General features: G+C 34.1%; 1 protein-coding gene across 1 annotated transcript in view; it reads right to left on the bottom strand.

The window, feature by feature from the left end:
- Nucleotides 1-4,127, bottom strand: part of LOC126215376 (intermembrane lipid transfer protein Vps13) — a 442,186-nt gene extending 438,059 nt beyond the window's left edge. The window contains exons 1-2 of the mRNA XM_049942070.1: nt 3,823-4,127; nt 3,606-3,692 (exon numbers count right to left, since the gene is read on the bottom strand). Of these exons, the coding sequence (XP_049798027.1) occupies nt 3,606-3,692; nt 3,823-3,922 (187 nt within the window). The 5' untranslated portion in view covers nt 3,923-4,127. The remainder of the gene's footprint in view (nt 1-3,605; nt 3,693-3,822) is intronic.
- Between the last annotated feature and the right edge of the window lie 21,177 nt (nt 4,128-25,304).

Here is a 25,304-nt window from a genome sequence, read left to right as displayed (position 1 = left end):
ATTCGAAGTTCAAAAACATTAAGACTGCTCTTAACACTGAGAACGGCAGAATACTTGCAGCCTACTTCAAAGAGTTATGCAACTGCGATCAACCAAAAGAAGACTTTGATTTTCATAACACAGTCCAAATTCAATGAAATTCAAAGTTGTTAACAATAGAGAAAAACAGAAAACAAAAATAACAAAATACCAGGAGAAGACAACACAGTTCCTTAAGTGTGGAAAGACTCTTGTGGCAACATTATTCTATGTCTAACAGAAATCATTAATGAAATTTAGACAACAAATAGATTACCACCAGAATGGAATTCAGCATTAATATATGAAAAGAAAACAGATCCTAACAATTATAGAGGAATTTCCCTGCTACCAGTTAGATATAAGATCTTGTCCAGGGTACTTTTGAAGAAAACTGAAACAATACTCAACCCACAACTAGGTTAGTATCAAGCAGGAGTTAGGACAGGAACATCTTGTATAGAGCAACAATAGCAATGAGGAAAATCGAAAACTTGAAAATGTGATAACTTTTGTAGATTTCAAACAGGCCCAGCACTCAATTTATAGAAATGGACTAATCAACATTATAAAGGAATTTGTACTGAACAATAAAACAGAAATAACTACATAAACTTCAACGCACATAACGCAAAGAGTAAAATTTATGGGGGAACTGCCAATACATTTTGAAATTAAGTCAGGTGCGAGACAAGGAGATGGTTTGTCACCTCTACTTTTCAACTGCACATTAGGGAAGATAGTGAGAGAATGTTGAAAATACATCAATATTATGGGTGTTTAACTAGGAAGAAACTCAATATCATCATATATTGTTCAGTTTTTGGAAATAATATGGCATTAATTACTGACACTCTGCATGGTGCCAAAGTACAAATCACAAAACCACAGAAACAAGAGAACCACGGATACAAGCAAACAAAATAGGACTAAAAATGTCATTTGGAAAAAGCAATATTCATGGCAAATATCAATGATGCCCCCATAAAATCTTAAAACCCATAACAATACAGTATCTAAAACGAACTGTTTTACATAGCTAGGAGACTGGATAATGAGCAATACAAAAGAAAGATAGCAACAGAATATACAGTACATAAAATGAAAAGTGTGTTCCATATGTCAAAAAAACATAACAAAAAATTTTTCCTGGGACACAGATCTAAGACACTATCAAAAAGGGCAACCATGAAAAACTATATACAAAAGAAACACCAACAAGATTTGGGGATCTTGAAAAACGTGAATAAGTTGAAAGAAGAATGTTACAGACAGAGAGCTCTAGTTGAAATTGGAAAAGCTATATGGTGGACAGTTTTATGGACACACACACTGAGCTGGTAACAGACTAACCAAGCAGATCTTAAACTCACTAAACAGCTACAAATCCAAACTCACACGGTTCACTGAAACTGACAAAGATATGAAAAACACTGCAGTTAGAATAAGAAAAGGAAAGACATTCTCAAAGAGTGAAGGAAGCCTGGGAGCAATGAAAATTAGACACAAAGAAGCAAAAGCAATGGTGATTCTTCATACCCTCCAAAAGGGTTATCCAAATAAATTATTCTGTGTGATGTCTGCTGGTTATCTGTTTTAGACTTTTGCACCACTATATAAACCTACACTCTGGACCCTATACAAGAACATATAATTTAGATTTAAATTATTTTTCTGAGGACATGCTCAAAAGTTCTCAATATTGGTCAAGGTATTACATGTTATGCATGTTACTCAGTTGACTTTCCTGCTTCAGTGATTCAAGTTGCAAGACTCTGCCACATCCAACATGGCAGTGTGTAATGTTATAATGCCTCTGTGTGAAAAACAGCACACCGTAATAGTGTTTCTGAAAACATGAACTCAGAGTTCATCCAGATACAGAAATCCTCTCCTTCAGCAGGACAATACACACACTGTCATGAATCATCCTCCATACAGAATGAGATTTTCACTCTGCAGCAGAGTGTGCGCTGATATGAAACTTCCTGGCAGATTAAAACTGTGTGCCAGACCGAGACTCGAACTCTGACCTTTGCCTTTCGCGGGCAAGCGCTCTACCAACTGAGCTACCCAAGCATGACTCACGCCCTGTCCTCACAGCTCTACTTCTGCCAGTACCTCGTCTCCTAGCTTCCAAACTTTACAGAAGCTCTCCTGCGAACCTTGCAGAACTAGCACTCCTGAAAGAAAGGATATTGCGGAGACATGGCTTAGCCACAGCCTGGGGGATGTTTCCAGAATGAGATTTTCACTCAAGTTTCGCAGGAGAGCTTCTGTAAAGTTTGGACGGTAGGAGACGAGGTACTGGCAGAAGTAGAGCTGTGAGGACGGGGCGTGAGTCATGCTTGGGTAGCTCAGTTGGTAGAGCGCTTGCCCGCGAAAGGCAAAGGTCCCGAGTTCGAGTCTTGGTCCGGCACACAGTTTTAATCTGCCAGGAAGTTTCATCCTCCATACAGTCTCGACTTGGTCCCACCTGATTTTCGTCTTTCTCCAAATCTTACAGAAAACCTTCGAGGTCTCCGCTTTGATAGTGACGAAAATTGCAAGCAGGAGTGAGATTGTGGTACCACCAGCAAAGTCTAACAGATTACAGTGACAGTATCAACAAACTGGTCTGTCATTTGGAGAAATGTATTCATCATCACCAGGCTATGTCACAAAATACATATGTAAACATGAAGCATACAGATATAGAATATAATAAACTTTGTTTATTTAAAAAGCTTTTAAACTTTTCACATAAGAAATTCAGCATGGCCTCCTACGTTAGGAATTTTACCTGCAGGTCAGTAAAATACGAAGTAAAGGACTTTAGTTTTTTGGCTAACATATCCACCTCCTGGTGCTAGTACTAAAATCCATCAAAACTGTTAGATTATATTGAATTTTTTTCTCGAAATATTTAACTGTCATGCTCTTTCAGTATGTACTTCCAAAATTTATCATCATAGTGGCATGATTCTGTTTTGCTGTCAGAAATAACTCAGTTTTATTATTACTAATCCTTTAATCATGTTGTTCAGTAGTATAAGCAAGTGACTTCTAAAGAGGTACACAGAATGTAGACACTAAAATGACTCACAAAATGCTACACAATCAAGGTTTATTTCGATAACACACAATAGTTATACAATCTTAACACATTATTTATTAAATACCACTTTTATTCTACAATACACTTTCACAATATAATTCATTGCAGAAGGATATATTATGCCCCAGATTACAATCGTAAATTCCATTCTCCTTAAGGTGAAACTACAAATCATTACGCACAAACAAGTGTGAGTGTGTGTGTCAATCAACTCTCAATTTTTTACTCTTTATACTGTGTTGTATTTGTAATGGGTAGATGAATAAACAAAGAAACAAACTATAATGATTACCTATCGAATCTCTTGGGTAGTGACGCTATATGATGTTTAGATTGTAGTGAAGTTACATTTACGCACAACAGAATAATTACGTTTAGTACAATATTTTATGTGAAGCTTAGAAGGACGGGGGTAAAACAGAGCAAATGACACAATGCGATAAAGAATATTACCAACGTAATTTTACAAAACCACGAAAAGGTAACTTACCTAAATGCCCGTACACAGTTCTCACCGGCAAGTTTAAGTCATCAAGCGCACTTTGTTTTAAAATTAAGTCTTGCAGGACGACATCACCTGAAAAACAACAATATTAAATGACATGTATATCAAGTACAAAAGCAATACATAACCTTATGGAAAAGGTCTGTTTACAACAGCGCTACGCAATAGCGCATTTGCGACGTACCGCAATGCGGCTACTCACCTCCAAATATTCCAATTTGCAACTGTGATCGGTCCAAGTTTTCGACGTAGTCTCCGAGGAAACGATTTAACAAATCTGCCACAACGCTTTCAAAAACCATCTTCACAGATCAGCCACACAGCACTTTCAAAACTAATTTTCTAAAAGTAGGTTGGAACAGCGCTAAAGTTCATATCACCACGCCCACCAACGCCGTTGCGCCAATGAGTGATACATAACTTGCTCTCACTTCTATACTTGTCGGTGACGTCAGTTTTCCTCATACAAAAACTATGTAACAGAAGAATCATTTACAAATGGGAGACATTTTATCATCATGCTCTGAGCGCAGACAACAGCACTCTCTGTCTCTCTGTAGTACTTAACAGATGACAGCTGATAATCAAACCAACCACGCTAAACACTCGTCTAATGAATAGATACCTCTCTGGTTTTCTGCAACGCAATCACTGGCGACGCATCATCCTCGTTCCGCTTGAAAGAACTGTGTTATCTAATGTAGGGCAGGTTTCGAAATATAACTCCTGTTATAATAACCATCTTGATTGGGAAATAAATTATATAAAATAATTTGTGGTTCAAATAAGATTTTGTTTCGTGTGATTCCGGTAACTCTTAAATTTCAATAAAATTATTAATGTTTCTTCTCTAAAAACTTAGTTTTTTCATTGAATTATTTCTTCGTATATGAAACTCTGTTATATAGCCGTTCCGCTACGCCGTTTCGTAAATATAATTAGAATTCGTGCTCAAACAGTCATTCATTTAGGTAGTGTTACAGCTTTTTACTAACTTTGTTGCTGTATAATGAAAGAGAGAAATTAGAGTTTCTGATTTTTTACGTTATTTATAGGACACTCGTTATAGAAACAACAAATGTCTTCCCACCACTGAACGCGCTGAATTGTAGCTATAATTGTATCCAATTCAAGAACAAGGCAAGCTCAAATGTAGCAAATCATTTACTTGCCTAGACAACACTTTTAACGTAAATGCGATTTTTTTCTTTTCATACAAGATATACAAAGAATAGATAGATCCTACATGAAATGTATTATTTATTTATAACTTACATTTGATTTAATACCTCAATAAAACTGCCGAAAGAATTTTATTATTTAAGTAATATGCAATATTGAAGATTCAGTAAGACCTCATGCGCCCAAAATTTCTGCTTCATTAATAAGTTTCTGTAGTTGGATTTAATAATGCATTTTAAAGTTCACTTTTTTAAAATAAAAAGGATATTTTGTTTTCTTTAAGAACTTTATAGTTTAAGAAACATTGTCATTTAACATTATTAAACTATACAAGATACAGTATTTTACAATTTGTAAAATACATGTCTTCAAAAAGGCTGTACAACCATTTTAGTTGTGACTGTTTTGTTTGCCAAAATGTATATGATTACTGGCAGAAAATGTATTTCAAGTAAAGTTGTTTGTGTAACAATCATCTGAGGTTGTAATAGAAATGGTGGGAGAAAGTTAGCACCGAAAAACCAGCCCATAAAAGTAGAATCCAACACAAATGCTCCTTAAAGAATGTCGATCTAATACATAGTATAAAAACAAATTCAATTCTGTTTATGTATAATTCTTGCTTGTAGTTTCTGCTTATAAGCTTTCATTGGAACATACGGGAACTGTACATTAAAAATTTGTTGATGGTTTCCTACACAAGTTTATAAATAGTAGACCTTAATCAGTCTTCCTTAAGCAGTCATTGGTTCTCATCTCAGCAAACAGTAGTGAGTAGTTGCACTTGGCTGTCAATAAGCACAACGTCTTGGTCAGAAGAATTAAGTGCAAAGAACCTTTGTTGATGCTGTCACTCTAGAACTATGGTAAATTCAATACATGTCAGAGGCTGTCTGCCTACATAGCATGCATGGCATGTGCTATGTGCCTGCACTGTCATGCGTCTTGCAGCTTCACTGTCCAGTTTTTTTAGGGGAAAATTAACTATTACCAATTTTGAACAGAAAATAGTAATGCCACGTAAGCATAGTTATACTGAATGATAATATTGTTTAGAAATATGTGCAGGTGCTGGTTTCCACTAACAAGAAAACACTCCCAGGTGTAATTAAACGATCTTGATGAAACTTGATGGGTAGTAGAGCTTGAAAAATAATGAACTAGACATATTTTCGTTTTTGTCTAATTTGACAACCCAAAAAGTATGAGATTTAGAGGGAATATCTTCGAAATCATGATATATAAAAAAGTTTTTTTTATAAAACTTGAAATGTGATTAATGCTCTTGAAAACTGTACAATCTAATTTTGTAATAATCTGATATTTTGCAAAACGTCCCATCACCATTAATTAATTTTGCAAAACTTCCCATCACCACAAATTATTTTTGAAAAATGAAAATTTCTGTGCCAACATAAACTAAACAAATTTTCATGCCACAGACATTCATGTGTTATAAAGACAGTTTCTAAACTTCCATTTAAGGAAAATAAGCTGTTCACACTGTGCTATTGCAGCATTTTGAACATACCCGGTTAAAATATCTAAACATTCATTATTATTTTAACTATTTATGTTACTTATTTTTGTTTTATGTTTTAAACTGTAATTTTATGTTTACATTACGTTTTTAAAAATGGGATAAGAAGTTCCACCTTATGCAAGACACCGTTTTTCTTTTTGTCTTGCATAAGGCGGAACTTCTCATCCCATTTTCTTAGAAAGCATGGAGACAACAAGATGATTATTCACGTTTCTAGTTTACCACTTCATTATGTATATTTTATAGCTCAAAATAATAAGTAAATCATTACCATTATACAAAATCATTACAATAAATATAATCTGTAAAGAAATGTTTAAAATATAGATCTTTTTTACCACATACATAGAAAGAACGAAATTTCTTAATATAATACACATGACATACAGCACAATATAAAACAAAGTTCAGCAGTATTCTCAAATTGTGATAGTTGAACTTCTAAATATCTTTATTTGAATGAGGCATACTTCTATACAAATGTGTATAACATAACATTTAAAAAATCACTCTACTTTCATTAAACAAGATTTAAGCGATCTTAAAAATAGATATGAATATAAAATTAATAATATCGATAATGAGAAGTATTTTCAAAAGCTTCTAGTAGATAAATGTCAAGAAATTAAACAAAAAATTACCAGAAAATTGTCCAGCTTTTAATCTTCCAGATGATGACGATTTTTTAAAATCAACAAAACGAATTAATATAAAAGCTTCTTCTTTCAAATCAATAATAATAACTTATGGAATTCATAAAAATCATAATATTGTTGAAACACAAGAATTTGTAAAGCAAATTAAAGAAGAAATAATAAAAATGTTAAAGAAGATTTTAATACAAAGAAGAGCGATTAAAGTGAACAAGAAACAGTAATTTTAAAGTTACCAGAATTTAATTTTAAAACAACTACTCAAATTCTATAAAGAACAACTTATCTAGAAGATTATTACCAAAAATCAACAAAAAACTATTAACTGAAATGGAAGAAATGCAAAGGAAAAAAATCTGGTTGGTGTTTATTTTATACAGATAGTTCAGATTTAAGTGTTAATAGACACAATTAAATCTATGGGGCTTCTTATATCGATTTACCAAAAGTACTTACAGATAAGAAAGCTGTAATTAATGTAAAAAACAATAGATCAAAAATGTTTTCTGTGGGAAATAAAATCTGTTATATACTGTAGATTAAAATTCAGAAAAAGTTAATAGTTATAAAAATTATATACTGTAGATTAAAATTCGGAAAAAGTTAATAGTTATAAAAATATTGGATTAGAATTACATGAAAGTTTTGTAAAAGAGAAAATTAATTTTCCTGTTCAGTTAACAGATATTACACAATTTGAAAATAAATCAAATAAAGGGTGTACATAAAGTTTGGGAACACTATCAACCATTTATTGCACAAGAACCAAACATTGTACAGATATCACACATATGTCATTTTGAAGAGAAAGTCTGGAAATTTTCTTTCATGTATATCGCCATAGCGTAGTTTGGTAATTTGTCAATAGCCAGCGCTAGTTGCAAACATGACGAGTTCAGGTGCAACCAACAACTGATTCATGAAATGGCCTGTGTAAAATTCTGTGATTGCCCCACCATTTTAAATCATTCACTAACGAGCAGTTGCTCGGAAACAGGTACAGTTAGCAAATAATTTCCTGTGGCGTGACGTGGTTATTCTGGAAGCGCCATCAGAGATACAGTGAGCTGTTGACTTCAAAAGCTGTGGCTCGAAAGGCGGAATATCTTGATGTACAAGATATTCTCGATGAACAGTTAGTCATTCTTCTGTTTCTCGTAATTTGTGTCAGGCACGCATGTCTTGCCACCATATTATTATTGCTTAAAAAATATTATTTAAGTGTAATTTGAAAGTGCCATACTGCATAGCAGTAGATTCATGTTATAAGATATATTGTGCGACATGTATCTGAAAATGTTAAAACATGTAAGTTGGTTATATATTGTTGTTGTTGTGGTCTTCAGTCCTGAGACTGGTTTGATGCAGCTCTCCATCCTACTCTATCCTGTGCAAGCCTCTTCATCCCCCAGTACCTACTGCAACCTACATCCTTCTGAATCTGCTTGGTGCATTCATTTCTTGGTCTCCCTCTACGATATTTACCCTCTACGCTGCCCTCCAGTACTAAATTGGTGATCCCTTGATGCCTCAGAACGTGTCCTACCAACCAATTCCTTCTTCTAGTCAAGTTGTGCCACAAACTTCTCTTCATAAATGATGACTAACTGAAACCCTCAGCTGCCAACAGGTGTTGATGATATACCTCGATGTGGACAGCTGAAAATGCGTGCCCCGACCGGGACTCGAACCCGGGATCTCCTGCTTACATGGCAGACGCTCTATCCATCTGAGCCACCGAGGACACAGATGAATAGCGCGACTGCAGGGACTTATACCTTGCACGCTTCCCGTGAGATCCACATTCCCACCTATCCACAATTCTACATATATAATGTACCTTAAAGACATTTGCGCATCCACTCCACTGGACAGAGAAAAGCTGCACGGTCATCAACAGTATTCTGTTCTTTCGAGAACAGTTACTGTCTTCATATATACAGTTAAAGGCTACCCAGCCATTGGCCTTAGTCTGTGCGAATGCGCACAGGTTGCCCAAACTCTTACGGGAATCGCCAAAGCGTGCGCGAGTAATGAGTGGATGGGCAAATGTCTTTAAGGTACATTACATATGTAGAATTGTGGACAGGTGGGAATGTGGGTCTCACGGGAAGCGTGCAAGGGATAAGTCCCTGCAGTCGCGCTATTCGTCTGTGTCCTAGGTGGCTCAGATGGATAGAGCATCTGCCATGTAAGCAGGAGATCCCGGGTTCGAGTCCCGGTTGGGGCACGCATTTTCAGCTGTCCACATCGAGGTATATCATCAACACCTGTTGGCAGCTGAGGGCTTCAGTTAGTCACCATTTTTTTAGGGAAAAGCTGCACGGTCATCAACAGTATTCTGTTCTTTCGTGAACAGTTACTGTCTGCATATATAAACTTCTCTTCTCCCAAATCCTATTCAACACCTCCTCATTAGTTATGTGGTCTACCCATCTAATCTTCAGCATTCTTCTGTAGCACCACATTTCGAAAGATTCTATTCTCTTCATGTCCAAACTATTTATCATCCATGTTTCACTTCCATACATGGCTACACTCCATACAAATACTTTCAGAAACGACTTCCTGGCACTTAAATCTATACTCGATGTTAACAAATTTCTCTTCTTCAGAAACGCTTTCCTTCCCATTACCAGCCGACATTTTATATCCATTCTACTTCGACCATCATCAGTTATTTTGCTCCCCAAATAGCAAAACTCCATTACTATTTTAAATGTCTCATTTCCCAATCTAATTCCCTCAGCATCACCCGACCCTATTCGACTACATTCCATTATCCTCGTTTTGCTTTTGTTGATGTTCATCTTATATACAAATTGTAAATAGCCTTTTGCTCCCTGTATTTTACCCCTACCACCTTCAGAATTTCAAAGAGAGTATTCCAGTCAACATTGCCAAAAGCTTTCTCTAATTCTACAAATGCTAGAAACGTGGGTATGCCTTTCCTTAACCTAGCTTCTAAGATAAGTCGTAGGGTCAGTATTGCCTCACGTGTTCTAATATTTAAACGGGATCCAAACTGATCTTCCCCTAAGTCGGCTTCTACTAGTTTTTCCATTCGTCTGTAAAGAATTCGCGTTAGTATTTTGCAGCTGTGACTTACTAAACTGAGAGTTCGGTAATTTTCACATCTGTCAACACCTGCTTTCTTGGGGATTGGAATTATTATATTCTTCTTGAATATATTTCCACCACTGATTATAGCTATATGTTAATGAACAAAAGTAAATATATTGTTATACCACCCCAATCATCAGACCTCATTCCATGTAACTTTTTTCTGTGGGGACATATTAAAGATCTGATGTATCTACTGCCTCTACCAAGTGGTGTAGCGGAACCCCGGGAGAGAATATGGGAAACAACTGCCACAGTCGATGATGTCATGCTGGGACGGGTATGGCAAGAATTCGATTATCATATTGACGTCTGCCGTGACACTCATAGTTCACATATCGAATATTTGTAAAACGTGATATATGTATGACATCTGTAAAATGTTTTGTTCTTGTGCAATAAAGAATTCAAAGTGTTCCTGGACTTTATGTATAGCCTGTATTTCATATAATGTTTATGCATATGAATACAATGAAGAATTGATAAGGAATATTGTATATCCTCTTTACCATAGGAAAATAAACAAGAAAAACATGTTAATCTTCGTTTAATTTGTGAATAAAATAAATCTCATTATTGTTAGATAAAAGATTTATCTACATTAACTAAATCACAAGCAACTATACACAAATCAAAAATTTATCTTTCTATTCGATGTTTAAGATCTTTTTATTCACTAGAAAAATTAGAGAATCATGAAAAGTTTGCAAAGAACATAAAGAAGTAAAAATAGATATGATTGTAATAGGTCAAAAATTGGATTTGAAAAGCCTAATGATTCATTAAGGGTACCTTTCATAATTTATGCAGATTTCGGATGTTTGTTAAAAGATATTAACACTTGCCAACCAATTTCTGAAAATCATATATTAATAAATAACAAAAACATTTACCAATTCAATTCAATTATTGTTTTAAATATTCTAATGTAGATTATAAAAATCCTGTTACATATTCATGTTAAAAGAAGAATCTAGAGAAATTGCTAAAACATATGGACAAAATATTCCAATAATAATTACCAATAAATATTATAATTTCGAAAACTTATTATATTTGTGAATGTAAATTTACTAAATAAGGAAAGAAAGTATGAGACCTTTGTCATTTCAGAGGAAAATATCGAGGAACTGCACATGCAGATTGCAATCTTAACTGTCAAAATCCTAAATTTATTCCAGTTAATATTCATAATTTAATATATTACGACCTTTATTTTTTTATCAGAGAATTAGCAACAGATAATTCAGGTATTGATGTTATTCCAAATAGAGAACAAAAATATATTTCCTTTAATAACTGTGTTAGAGATGGCTAACATTAATATTCTTGGATATGTTTAAATTTACAGACTCAAGTAGCGACAAATTACCTTCTAATGTTACAAAAGAACAATTTAGCGAAACAACAAAATATTTTGAAGAAGAGAATTACATTCACTATTTATAAATGTAGTTTATTCTTCTTTATGGATTGTGAAGAAAACTTACAAAAAACTAAATTCCATAGAAAACAATGTTGTCATTCAATACTTAATAAAGATAATATTACTGATAAAGGTTATACTCATGGAAAAACAGTTTGGAAAAAATTTAACATTAAAAATTTACATGAATATACAAGATTATATAATGAATTTGATGTTTTAATTTTAGCAGATATTTTCAAATATTTATGAGATTCATGTTTTAAATCTTATAAACTCGATCCATCATGGAATTTTACAGCTCCATGATTATCTTGGGATTCTATGTTAAAAATAAAAAAGTTTGATTAGAGTTAATAGATGATTATGAGATGATTTTATTTCTTGAGAAAGGATATCGAGGTGGAATTTATCCAAGTATAAAAAGATATGCTAAATCAAATAATAAATATATGAGATTTTAACCTGACAAAACAATCAAAATATTTATATGCAACTAATTTATACGGTTGGGCAATGCCTCAGTTTTTACATATTAAAGATTACAATGGTTAAGGCCAAGATCTTTTTATGATGAGAAAATAATTAAAATTTTATATTGTAATAAATATGTTTATATTTTAGAAGTTTATTTAGATTATCAAAAAATTACAGTGTTTTCATTAATATTTACCATTAGCATCAGAAGGAAAAAATAAATTATTAACAATATTAAATAATAAAGAAAAATATGTCACAATTTATATGATCTTAAACAATTTTTAACTCTTGAATTAACATTGTTGTTGTTGTTATTGTCTTCAGTCCTGAGACTGGTTTCATGCAGCTCTCCATGCTACTCTATCCTGTGCAAGCTTCTTCATCTCCTGGTACTTACTGCAACCTACATCCTTCTGAATCTGTTTAGTGTATTCATCTCGAGATCTCCCTCTACGATTTTTACCCACCACGCTGCCCTCCGATGCTAAATTTGTGATCCCTTGATGCCTCAGAACATGTCCTACCAACCGGTCCCTTCTTCTAGTCAAGTTGTGCCACAAACTCCTCTTCTCCCCAATCCTGTTCAATACTTCCCCATTAGTTACATGATCTACCCATCTAATCTTCAGCATTCTTCTGTAGCACCACATTTCGAAAGATTCTATTCTCTTTTTGTCCAAACTATTTATCATCCATGTTTCACTTCCATACATGGCTACACTCCATACAAATACTTTCAGAAACGACTTCCTGACACTTAAATCTATACTCGATGTTAACAAATTTCTCTTCTTCAGAAACGCTTTCCTTCCCATTACCAGCCGACATTTTATATCCATTCTACTTCGACCATCATCAGTTATTTTGCTCCCCAAATAGCAAAACTCCATTACTATTTTAAATGTCTCATTTCCCAATCTAATTCCCTCAGCATCACCTGACCCTATTCGACTACATTCCATTATCCTCGTTTTGCTTTTGTTGATGTTCATCTTATATCCTCCTTTCAAGACACTGTCCATTCCGTTCAACCGCTCTTCCAAGTCCTTTGCTGTCTCTGACAGAGTTACTATGTCATCGGCAAACCTCAAAGTTTTTATTTCTTCTCCATGGATTTTAATACCTACTCCGAATTTTTCTTTTGTTTCGTTTACTGCTTGCTCAATATACGGATTGAATAACATCTGGGACAGGCTACAACCCTGTCTCACTCCCTTCCTATCCGCTGCTTCCCTTTCATGCCCCTCGACTCTTATAACTGCCATCTGGTTTCTGTACAAATTGTAAATAGCCTTGTGCTCCCTGTATTTTACCCCTGCCATCTTTAGAATTTGAAAGAGAGTATTCCGGTCAACATTGTCAAAAGCTTTCTCTAAGTCTACAAATGCTAGAAACGTAAGTTTGCATTTTCTAGATCTATTTTCTAAGATAGTCGTAGGGTCAGTATTGCTTCATGTGTTCCAACATTTCTGCGGAATCCAAACTGATCTTCCCCGAGGTCAGCTTCTACCCGTTTTTCCATTCGTCTGTAGCGAATTCGCGTTAGTATTTTGCAGCTGTGACTTATTAAACTGATAGTTCGGTTATTTTTACATCTGTCAACACCTGCTTTCTTTGGGATTGGAATTATTATATTCTTCTTGAAGTCTGAAGGTATTTCGCCTGTCTCATACATCTTGCTCACCAGACGGTAGAGTTTTGTCAGGACTGGCTCTCCCAAGGCCGTCAGTAGTTCTAATGGAATGTTGTCTACTCCCGGGGCCTTGTTTTGACACAGGTCTTTCAGTGCTCTGTCAAACTCTTCACGCAGTATCGTATCTCCCATTTCATCTTCATCTACATCCTCTTCCATTTCCATAATATTGTCCTCAAGTACATCGCCCTTGTATAGACCCTCTATATACTCCTTCCACATTTCTGCTTTCCCTTCTTTGCTTAGAACTAGGTTTCCATCTGAGCTCCTGATAATCATACAAGTGGCTCTCTTTTCTCCAAAGGTCTCTTTAATATTCCTGTAGGCAGTATCTATCTTACCCCTAGTGAGATTAGCATTAACATTATAGAAATTTAATAAAATCTTATCATTTGAACAATAAGATCGGTTGAAGAAATATATTAATTTTCGTACAGACATGAGAAAAAAGGCAGCTAACGATTTTGAAATAGATCTATACAAGCTAATGAATAAATCAATATTTGGAAAAACAATGAAACACAGAAATAGGCAAAACGTTAACAGATGAAAGAAATATATGAATTATATTTTAAAACAAAATTATGCACAACCTAATATATTCTCCGAAAATCTAAGAGCAGTTCATATGAAAAAAATTGACATAATATTCAATAAACCAGTTTATATTGGAATGAGTATCCTAGATATTTCGAAAATACAAATGTACGACTTTCATTCTAATGTCATGAAACCAAAACATGGTGAAAATATTAATTTATGTTGTATGGAGACTGATTTTTTTATTTATGATATAAGACATAAAGACTTCTATACAGATATGAAATCGATAATAAACGAATTTGACACAATTAATTATTCAAAAGATGATATTTATCGAATTCAACTAGTCAATAAGAAACGAAAATTGTGGAACAATTATTTTAGATCATGTTAGTGTATGATCGTATATATTTTGCCAACAAATTTTACACAAAACCATTCAACTTTATGATGTTGTTGTTGTTGTTGTGTCAGTCCTGAAACTGGTTTGATGCAGCTCTCCATGCTACAGTAAAGCTGCATGTCCTCGGGAAAAATTATGGCTGTAGTTTCCCCTTGCTTTCAGCCGTTCGCAGTACCACAACAGCAAGGCCATTGTGGTTAATGTTACAAGGCCAGATCAGTCAATCATCCAGACTCTTGCCCCTGAAACTACTGAAAAGGCTGCTGCCCCTCTTCAGGAACCACACGTTTGTCTGGCCTCTCATTAGATACCCCTCCGTTGTGGTTGCACCTACGGTACGGCTATCTGTATCATTGAGGCACGCAAGCCTCCCCACCAATAGCAAGGTCCATGGTTCATGGGGGGAGGAACTTTATAATAACCTCCTTTTTATGATCTGATAAATTAAAGCTATTTTCATATTTTTTGACTGATCACATTATGAATATACTTAGAAGAATTTTTTATATCCTTTTTACATTCTCTGCAAGTAAATGATTTATTATAGCAGCCATTGAAATGTTCTTTAATATTTTCATATTTATTTTCCCTATAATCTTTTTGTTTGTTTTTTATACAATCAATATCGCCTGTTTTTGAAGGCTTGTTCTCTTTTGTTATTTTTATTTTCTTAGATGCTTCTTTTTCTTTATTGCACAATGGACAAATCATTAAATTATCGCTTTCCTTTTATAAATAAAATCAATTATTTGAATTGAACAACGAAACATATATTAAGTTTTACTGTATGTAGATCTTAAAAATAAACTTACACTTAAATATGTAGAAGTCTTAAAAATTGTTACTGAAAATGATAATCCATGGTTATATGCAAATCAAGTTGCTGATATCTATGTTTATAAACGTTCTCATGATGCTGTAAAAATATGAAAATTTCAACTGTGGTATATCGCCGCTATCTAAAAATATTCATCGTCATACTAAATCTATTAAAGAAACTAGTTTATATTCTTTAGATATGAATTCACAGATATCATAAGCAGATTTTTTTTAAATTAAGTTTATGAAGAAGTTTTTTCATCCATTCAAAAAACACGGCGAATGTAAAATCAGGATTAATGTAAAATGATTCTATGAAGACCAAACACATCATTTAAAAGATCCAAATAAAATTAAGAATAATTACATGAAAACAACCAGATGAAAACTGTGATAGAGACTAATAAGTTTTATGTGAAATAAAAGTGCAAATAGTTTATTACCATATGTTGTTCCTTAAGTAAGCGATAGAAATTTAAGAACAACTTTTGTTGTTTTAAGATTGCATGGTTTTAATTATGAATATTATTATATTGCAACACAAATTAAAAAGGTGCAAAATCGAATCACTATTATCAGAAAAAGAAATCTAATTGTAAAAACTTTTAAGAATTAATTATGTACCAAATTCAGTAAATTTATATCACCGAATGGAAGAGACTTTAAAAATTATTTGCATAGAAGTAATTTCAGTACATTGGATAATTATTCATGGGAACAATGCTTTGATAATACAACTAATCTAGCGACAACACATTAAAGAAAAATACTGTAAACCTTATGAAAATTTCAATAGCACTGAGATGACACTATCTAAATGTACTCAACCTCATAAAACATTTTTTAATGAACTAGGTTTATATTCTTTCTCGTTTCTTAGAATATGTAACTAATTTTCCAAGTACTATTTTCATAATTAAATTTTAAGGTACATTCCTAACAATTATTATACATGTCTAATACACAAAATGGATCAAAACCATTTGTTACCATTAATTCAAATCTAAAATTTTCAAATAGCACTGACATTAAGTCATTTTTTATTAACCTTCATTTGATATCAAAATATACTCTATCTCCTTTAATGAATCAATAAGCATAATGAAAACTATGTTCAATACCAAACATGTTTAAATGTTCAGTTACTAACTCCATTTATACATATAACTTTTTAATAACATTTTAGATACTTACTTTAGTTTGATTTGCCTAACTGTTGTGTGAATTATCGAATCCTAAGCATTTAACATAAACTTCATTACTTTTTTATTTAAAAATTTTTCAACATTTAAACAGCTGGAAAATTCGTTGCCTGTAGTTCTTGCTCATAAAAAATTCCTTCTACTTATTTTTCCGTTTAAATCTTCGAATTTATATGTGATTGGATTAGAATGAATATAATCTTCAATTTCAAAAATTTATGTAGACCAGTTGGCTGTACATCATTATTCAAAAATTCCTTTTCATTTACTTATTCTTAATCTATTTTTGTGTTTGTTCAAATGCCCTAATGAGCGGAAGGCATGCTGTCAACAATGGGTCGTTTCTGAGACCCCTCATCGAGTGAATGGAACAATATCATATATCTAGCCAACAGCAGTAGTGGGAATATGGCTGATGCTGTAGACAAATGTGTTAAATGTGCTCTACAAAGTTTGATAAATATAGTGGAAATCGGAGGGTACCTCAAGAAAGAGATGAGAGATGACATTTTAAAGGGGGTGAATACCCTGAGAGAATGTTTCAGTGTAATGAAATTGGACGTGAGCATGGAAAACTCTAAAAATAAAGACAATGCGATCTCGGAAAGTAAGGATAGCAACCCCCAGGTAGAGGGAGAGGTCCGCAGCATTGTGGAACAAGTGGCGCCATCTGTTGAGCTAACACAAGAAAACTAGTGCGGCAACCACCACATACCGCCATCTAGCGGGACTTCTCATAACTACGACAACCCCCAGACAGAGGCAGATGACCGGAGCAAGTGGTACCAACTGTTGACCCAGTACAAGAAACCGAAAGCGGCAACCATCACATACCGACACCTAGTGGGACTACTTGTAACTACGACAACCAGCCCCTTGACCACGACACAATATTAGAGGCAAAAATCACAGAAAAAGTTACCCAAAAGATAAGCCTTATAATGGAGGATTTCATGGTGAGTTTAAAGATCATGATAAAGGAAGAAATTGCGAGTTCAAGACAAAAGATGCCCAAACCGCAGCAAATACCCAACACCATGAAGAGAGAAACCTAAAATGTATTACACATAAAAGAAGACGAAACACCTACAACACGAGAATACCAAGCAACGGAAACGAATGGAAATGAAGAACACTGGACTGAGGTTACGCATAGAAGAAAGAGAAGACCAACTAAGCAACAGGAGACCCTGACTGGCGCTGGACCACGAGACGCAATTCTACGAGCTACAGAAAAGACAGCCTGGCTCTATGTAGGACGGCTTAAACCTGAGACAACACTGGACTCAATAAAACAATTTCTCAATAAGAAAGGAATCAAACAAAACGTGAATTTTGAAGAACTGGCAAACAAGAATAATATGAAGTCTTTTAAAGTAGGCATCCCCTTTCACAACTTAGAGTTGGTGAATAAACCTGAATTCTGGCCAGCAGGAATCACTGTCAGACACTTTCGTTTTCCCCGTTTTTTTTTTCGAGAAAACGGAGGGGCGTCTCTTCCATAATACACAAGAATGCAGCCCAAAAGAATGCAAAGAAGAAGGAGCAGCAGGGACCGTAAAGATCCTCCTGTGGAATAGAGAAGGTCTAAAAAGTGCAACCAACACAGCTCCAACAGACTTTCTGCATGGATATGACATAGCAGTCTTAACAGAAACATTCTTAACCGAAGACTGGCAACACCCAGAATTTTACTGTACTCATGTCCATGCAAAACAAGGTGACAGATGAAGACCCAGTGGAGGAATAACTGTGCTCATAAAACCGGAATTAACGCCAATAACTGCAACTATCAAACAAGAACATACATTCCTGACAGAAACGAAACACATTACAATAATATCAGCATACGTCCAACCGAACAAAACATGCATTGATATAATAGATGAAATATGCCAGCTCATCACTCAGAGTAAACATAATAAACCACTAATTATTGCTGGAGACTTAAATTGCAGAATGGATGTACAAAACTACAAAGCAAAAGTAACAGTGGAAAAGTTACAGGAAGAAGGCCTTATCCTGTTAAATAATCCCAACATACCTACATATATTTCCCATAACAGCAAAAGTACAATAGACATTGCGTTCATAAGGGGACCAATCAGGGGTAATATAACACCTCTCTGGACGGCAGGCCACTCACCACTTCGGAAACATATCCCTCTGGAAATAAATATCCAAGGAGCATGGCGAAAAACGCAAGAAAAGGAGGAAGAAGCACTTTCGAGAACAATAGACGTCGGGAAAGTGGAAGCAGAATCTGATCATATAAAACAAATCGAAATGTTAATAGACAATTCGCGACTAGAGGAAGCAACAGAGGCGATAGGAGAACTCCTAACACAAGCCACCAACCCCAGATACAAAAGAAGAGCGAAAAAATGGTTCGACACAGAGTGTTACAGTCTAAGAAAAGATGTACTAGAAAGCCTACATCAACTAAAACAGTGCGCAGAGAATCCTATACTCCTCAGGAATTCCGCCGAAAAAAGAAGCATCTATAAGAAAACTCTAAAGGAAAAGAAGAGAACATTCTGGGCAAAAGAAGGAAAGAAACTAGTAGAGGAAGCCTCAAAAGACCCATATATCGTGCTATGCCCCAGAAAACGAGCGGAAACACATTACATAGACATGAAAATATGGGAGACGCACTTCGACAACGTACTGAATAAGGAAGGACTAAGAGGGAGACTGGAGGGCAGAGTGGATACAATGCTACAAACAACTGTGGATTGGATCCCATTGACCACAGAGGAGATCAAAGATGCCATTAATAGCACCAAGAGTAAAAAAGCTGCAGGCCCTGACAGACGTTATAGCGAATATCTGAAAGACACTACCCAAATACTAACGCCACTGTGGACAAAACTCTTCAATAAGTGTATAGAAACACTCTCCATTCCGGAACAGTAAAAGTGCATCGTAAATGGAAAGGAGACCCCAAGGACCCTAGCAAATACAGAGGCATAGCCCTAGAAAACTTCAAAGTGTTCACAAAAATAACAACAGAAAGAATAAAGCAAATAATAGACGAACACCTCCCTGAAAGCCAAATGGGATTCAGAAAGGGAAGATCAACTCTGACAGCAATAGAACTCCTGCTAAAGAGCGTATGGGAAGCCCTTGAAGACAGAGAAAAGTTCTATGTAGTATGCATAGATTTTACAAAAGCCTTTGACTTTATAAATGGTAAATTAATGACCAAAAAACTAGAGGAAACCCTGGGAAAAAACAACATCTGGACACGAATTATAAGAGCAATACTGCAATGGAACGAAGTAAGAACATCAGACAATCTCTCCCTAACGGAGCTGATACTCCAATCAAACGGAGTACTACAGGGAGACCCACTGATTCCTCTGTTATTTATCCTTGCAGCGGAAGAAATTGTAAGAATACCCCAAAGGGAGGGTGTAGTCTCATATGCATATGCAGACAATATTGTAATAGGTGCAAAGAATATTGCAAAGTTACAAGAAGCGATAAACGATATGGAAGATTGGTGTGTCGAACACGGCTTCGAAATAAATGTGGCGAAGACTAAAATGATGGTACTCAGAAATGGAGGAAGAACACCTGCATCAGCTGAGATCTTCATACGAGAGAGAAAACTGATGACTGAACTGGTCTACAAGTACCTAGGGGTCACAATACAAACAACTGCAAAATGTTTCACAAAACATGTAACAGAGAAAGCAATGCAAGCAGTAATGGCAGTACATGAAATACAATAGATAATATCCCTTAGCCTAGAGACAGCAATGGCACTATTCAGAGCCAAATCTTCCCAATACTGACGTACGGCATAGAAATTATTGGACCACATCTTACAGTGAACAACCTAACAACACTTGAAAGAGTGAAGGCGACCTATATAAAGAAAGTAATAGGAGTGACCAAAACAAAACGATCGAGACTTGTATACCTGCTGACGAGGGAACCCTTCCTCATTGAAGACCTTCAGACATTCCTGATGCTACCCAATAGCAGCGCCTTGGAAACTCTACTTAAAACATTGAAGGAAAAACGGGAAGACATACCTCCAGTATTTTACAGCATAGGTGCCATGATTGACCGAACATGGACAAAGGAAAACTTGGAAATGAGACACGTGATCACCAGATTGTCAGTCCATGGTTTCCACCACCTTCTTTGCAACAACACGTCATATCATGAACCAAACGAAATGTGTGAGTGTAAACTGTGTCAACAAATTTGCAAACGTTACCATATAGAGTTCTGTACCAAAAGGACACGAACAATAAGTGACTATGCAAATCACAATATGTGAAATTTCTAATTTACTTATTGTTATCACTGTACATTGAATTTGTATGGCTATCTGGCTGCAATAAACTTATTATTATTATTCTTACTTATCATCAATTTTATATTTCGGTTCAGTATCTAAGAAATTTGATACATAAACAGTTTTTTCATGTTATTTGTTTAATCTCTAGGATTTATTTTTATTTTTGAATGTTTTGTGTTATTATATTCATCAATTAATTTAGAAATTAAGTCAATCCATTTATAATTTCCTGGAAGTGAAAATTTCTTTCAAATCATTTCTTTATATGTTCTATTAAATCAATCAACAATAGTCACTTTTAATTCGCTATGAATAATGATTATTGTTAAATTTTTCATTAATTCTTGAGATCCTTTGTTATAAAATTCTTTACTACTATCTGTTTGTAAATATTTTGGTTTTCTCAACTCGAATGTGCTTTCGAAAAAATCAACAACATTTTTACCTGTTTTATCTTAAACTGGAATAGCTCAATCACATTTTGAAAAATATCTATAACAGTTAATAAATATTCATAACCATAGTTTATTTTTGAAGTTCCTTTTAATGTTCCAAAATCCATTTCAACTAAATCAGCTTGGTATAAATCATGAATTCCAAAAGAAATTACTGTCTTTCTTTTAAAATCTTTTTTCATTGGTTTATATAATTACTTAACAACTTGGTTATGAATATTTAGACATTCACGTAGGAATTTTCTTGTCTAATTTACTTTACATATTGTACAAAGACCTTTGATTCTCTGTCTTCCATTTTTAGTTGTTAATCTATTAGGATTACATTTCTCAGTTAACTTTTCACACTTCAAGCTGCAAATGTCATTATCGTTCTTCATTTATATAGAAAAAAACAATTAAATTATTTAACAAAATACAATTAGCCTTACATCAACTGGGATAATTTTAACAGAATCTTTTAACTTTACAGATATAAAATTTGATTTGTGCACTATTTTGATTGACTGGATGTCAGGAGTTAATTTGTAAAGTACACTCATCCAAATATCAGAATCATTGAATTTTAATACTCTGATTATGTTTTCACCAACAAAACAAATTTTTAATAATAAAATCATTTTCATTTAAATTGTGCATTTTGGTAACCTCCAGGCATAATAGTAAGTTCATTAATTTATTTATCATATACTTTATGGTAAAGATTTCTTAACTCATTTAAGTATGGTGTTAAATTCATTTTTAAATAACTTCTTCTATTTCGTTTTTTGTAAAGTATTTACGTAATTCGTGTTTAGAAATATAAATATTGAGCTGTGTTAGCATACTTGCATATTCAGGTTTTGTAACAAGACTTGACAGCTCACTCAGTAAACAGTGTTTGTTCACTATATCTTTTACATCTATTGTATCATTTGCATTCACAATTCTTCTAGCTTTAAAACCGATATAACTTGAAGTTACTTTAAAAATGGCATCTAATTCTTTCTAAAATTGTTTAATTATATTAATTATTCCTGACTCTACTGATGAATGAATATTTCTGATTTTGAATTGAAACATCTTCAAATTTTGAAAGGGACATGGTTTTAACGAATAAAAATCTTTTATTTTTAAGTAGTTTTTGAGTTAAACATAGAAGTTATTCACAAAAATGTTCATTTATTAAATTTAAAATATCATTAAACTTATAATTCATAGATAAGAGTTTTACAACAAACAGACAATAATGTCCAAAAATTACTTTATCAACGTTTTGTAATCTCTCGTTATTGTAGTATCTAGATAATTTTTTCCGAAATTGTTGATTAGTCGAGTTGGTATATTTCCTCCATATGAATCAGAAACAAATTTTATGACTTTACTCTTACGAGAACAAATCCAGTGAGTAAAAATATGATCAGATATATTTAAATTTACTGTTCATCATTGTACATTTTTCGGTTCATTAGGTAGTTCATCAATCATAAATAGGCCACCAAAGTGTTTCATTTTTAATTTATTAACTAATTCTTCTATGCGAAATTAGATAAAGGATTATTAATTTTTTTGATTATTTCTTTCAATATTTTTTTCTATCTCCAGTGCCAACTTTCTTTTCCACTTCTAAATTATGTCTCTTTTGCTCTCCTAATTCGGTATCAATTTTTTTTCTTATTTATAACTGTGTTTGCAATTGCTGCACCACCACCAGCTAGTGAACCAATAGCAGTTAAATATTGTATTGCAGCCAATAGTAATGGTAAAAATCCACCTTTATGTTGTGTAAGTCCTTTACCATCTTTCTTTTTTGTTAGATATTTGATAATCTTTTTCACAATGGGAATAGCTAATCACACAAGAACATTTCTACCAGTTTTTTCTCTACCTTTCTCTTTTCTGTGTCAGTTAAAAATGGTTCATTATTGTAATTGCTTTTGGTTCCATTTTGCCACTAGCTGAACAGTATAATCAATTGTAAAGTTACTCATATACATAGATTAAAAATTAACAAAAAACTTTTTTACTCTCTAGTTCTCAATACCAAATCCTAGTTTTCGTTTTCCACACATTATTCCACAGTTAAAGCTACATTTTCTACTAATGTAGCATCTGAAGAATGCATTATTTCTTTTGTAAATAATTTAAGTTCTTTATCAGCTTCACATCTTTTTTCTACATCTTTATTCTCTCTATAAGCAATATCATGTCGTTTACATGCCTCATCTAATGGATGAATTCCTTGATCTTCTCCAGCTAATCTTTCTTCTAATTTGGTCCTTGGACCACAAAATCGATAGCCTAGAAGATGAATTTCAAATGGTAATTTATTAATGAAAGTATTAACTAATCCTTTTCCACGTTTTCCACATTTGCAAAATTATTAAAAAATCTGCTTAAATAAGGAATAGCTTTTGGGTCCTTAATAATAAAATCACAAAATTTATTAGTTAACTTTTGAGTTATTCCAACCTTTTCATAATGACAGTCTTTTTTCCAGCTAATTCTTCTCCATGGATGACTGCTAATCTATCGATTAATTGAGAACATCAAACATTAAACATATTCGATTGGTTTTTCAGTATATTTTTTTACTAAACCTTCATCAACCTGTTCTAATGAATCATCAAGATTTCATTCTGAAAAACTAGGTAAATATTCTTCCACAACTGTTTTTATCAAATAATTATATTACCTACTTAATTACCATTTCTTATTGTTAAAAAAGTGGCAGCACAGAAGTTGATGTAAAACCATCAGCTGGAGTACTGTATACTGTGATTAGTATTATTATTATTATTATAACTGTCCATGAATACGTACTTCTACAGAACAAAAGTCAGAGTGCTGATCACCAGAAATTTGAGGGTATGAATGTTTTAAGGTCCCCATAAACGATAAAACTATTTGTCAAACCAAACTAGTCTTTTTTCTCAAATTATCTGCCAAATTTTACATGTCTGAGAAACACAGACCATGGTTGAGAAATTTTGCTTCATGGTAGATCTGAGAAGATGGTGAATATTGTTTGTGAGACGTTTTCGTTACAATTTATGTCGCTGTATTGTGCCTTTCCATGATCGTGGAAACTATGATGAAAGATTAAAAACAAAAGAGCATTGGCAATTACGAAAATGGTAGAGGTGTTGGATCATTTCCAGTCATATATTACACAAGAAGATATTAAAGAAAAGCAATATTATATGCACAGCATACACTGAAGCGCCAAAGAAACTAGTATAAGCATGTGTATTCAAATACAGAGATATGTAAACAGGCAGTGAGCTGTGGTGGCTTGGTTTGCTGGCCTAACTACCTCTGGCACCAGGATCGATAGTCATGTCCCTTGTGGCTTATCTTTGATTTTCCTGGTTGAGGTGTGGAGGCTCAGTGTGGCAGGGTGAGTTGTGAACAGCACGTGTTGGAAGGAGGAGGGCTGGAGCAACAGTGCCTGGTGGCGGGAGTTGGTTGGGCAAATTTGGTATGGACAATGCATGTACCCAGTCGGATCAACGAGTGACTTGTTGAATGTTGGGCAGCCGCTAAAGAAGGTGACAAAAGTCGTGCTCTGGAGCTCTGGTGATGGGGGCCTCCTTCTGTTATTTGGAAAGGAGTTAAAAGGATAATTGATGGTGTAGAGAGTGCACCATAACATACTGCCTATGGATCTTCTGGCCCTGTGGTTTAAATGTTTGAAGGAAAATTGGCGCAATATTATTGTCTTGTTCAGTGAATAATATGTGTTTGTTTATTCTGCAGTTGCCTTGACTTGAGAGTGGCAAATGGTTGTTAGTGCATCTGCTTTGAAGCCATGTGATTCTGTTAATTGGTAAACCGCTCATGTGCATCCACTTGGGGTGCAATGTTA

This window comes from Schistocerca nitens, chromosome 12 (assembly GCF_023898315.1).
Source record: "Schistocerca nitens isolate TAMUIC-IGC-003100 chromosome 12, iqSchNite1.1, whole genome shotgun sequence".
NCBI lineage: Eukaryota > Metazoa > Arthropoda > Insecta > Orthoptera > Acrididae > Schistocerca > Schistocerca nitens.
Note: the sequence above shows the minus strand (reverse complement) of the source record. Positions and strands in the feature narration are given on the sequence as shown.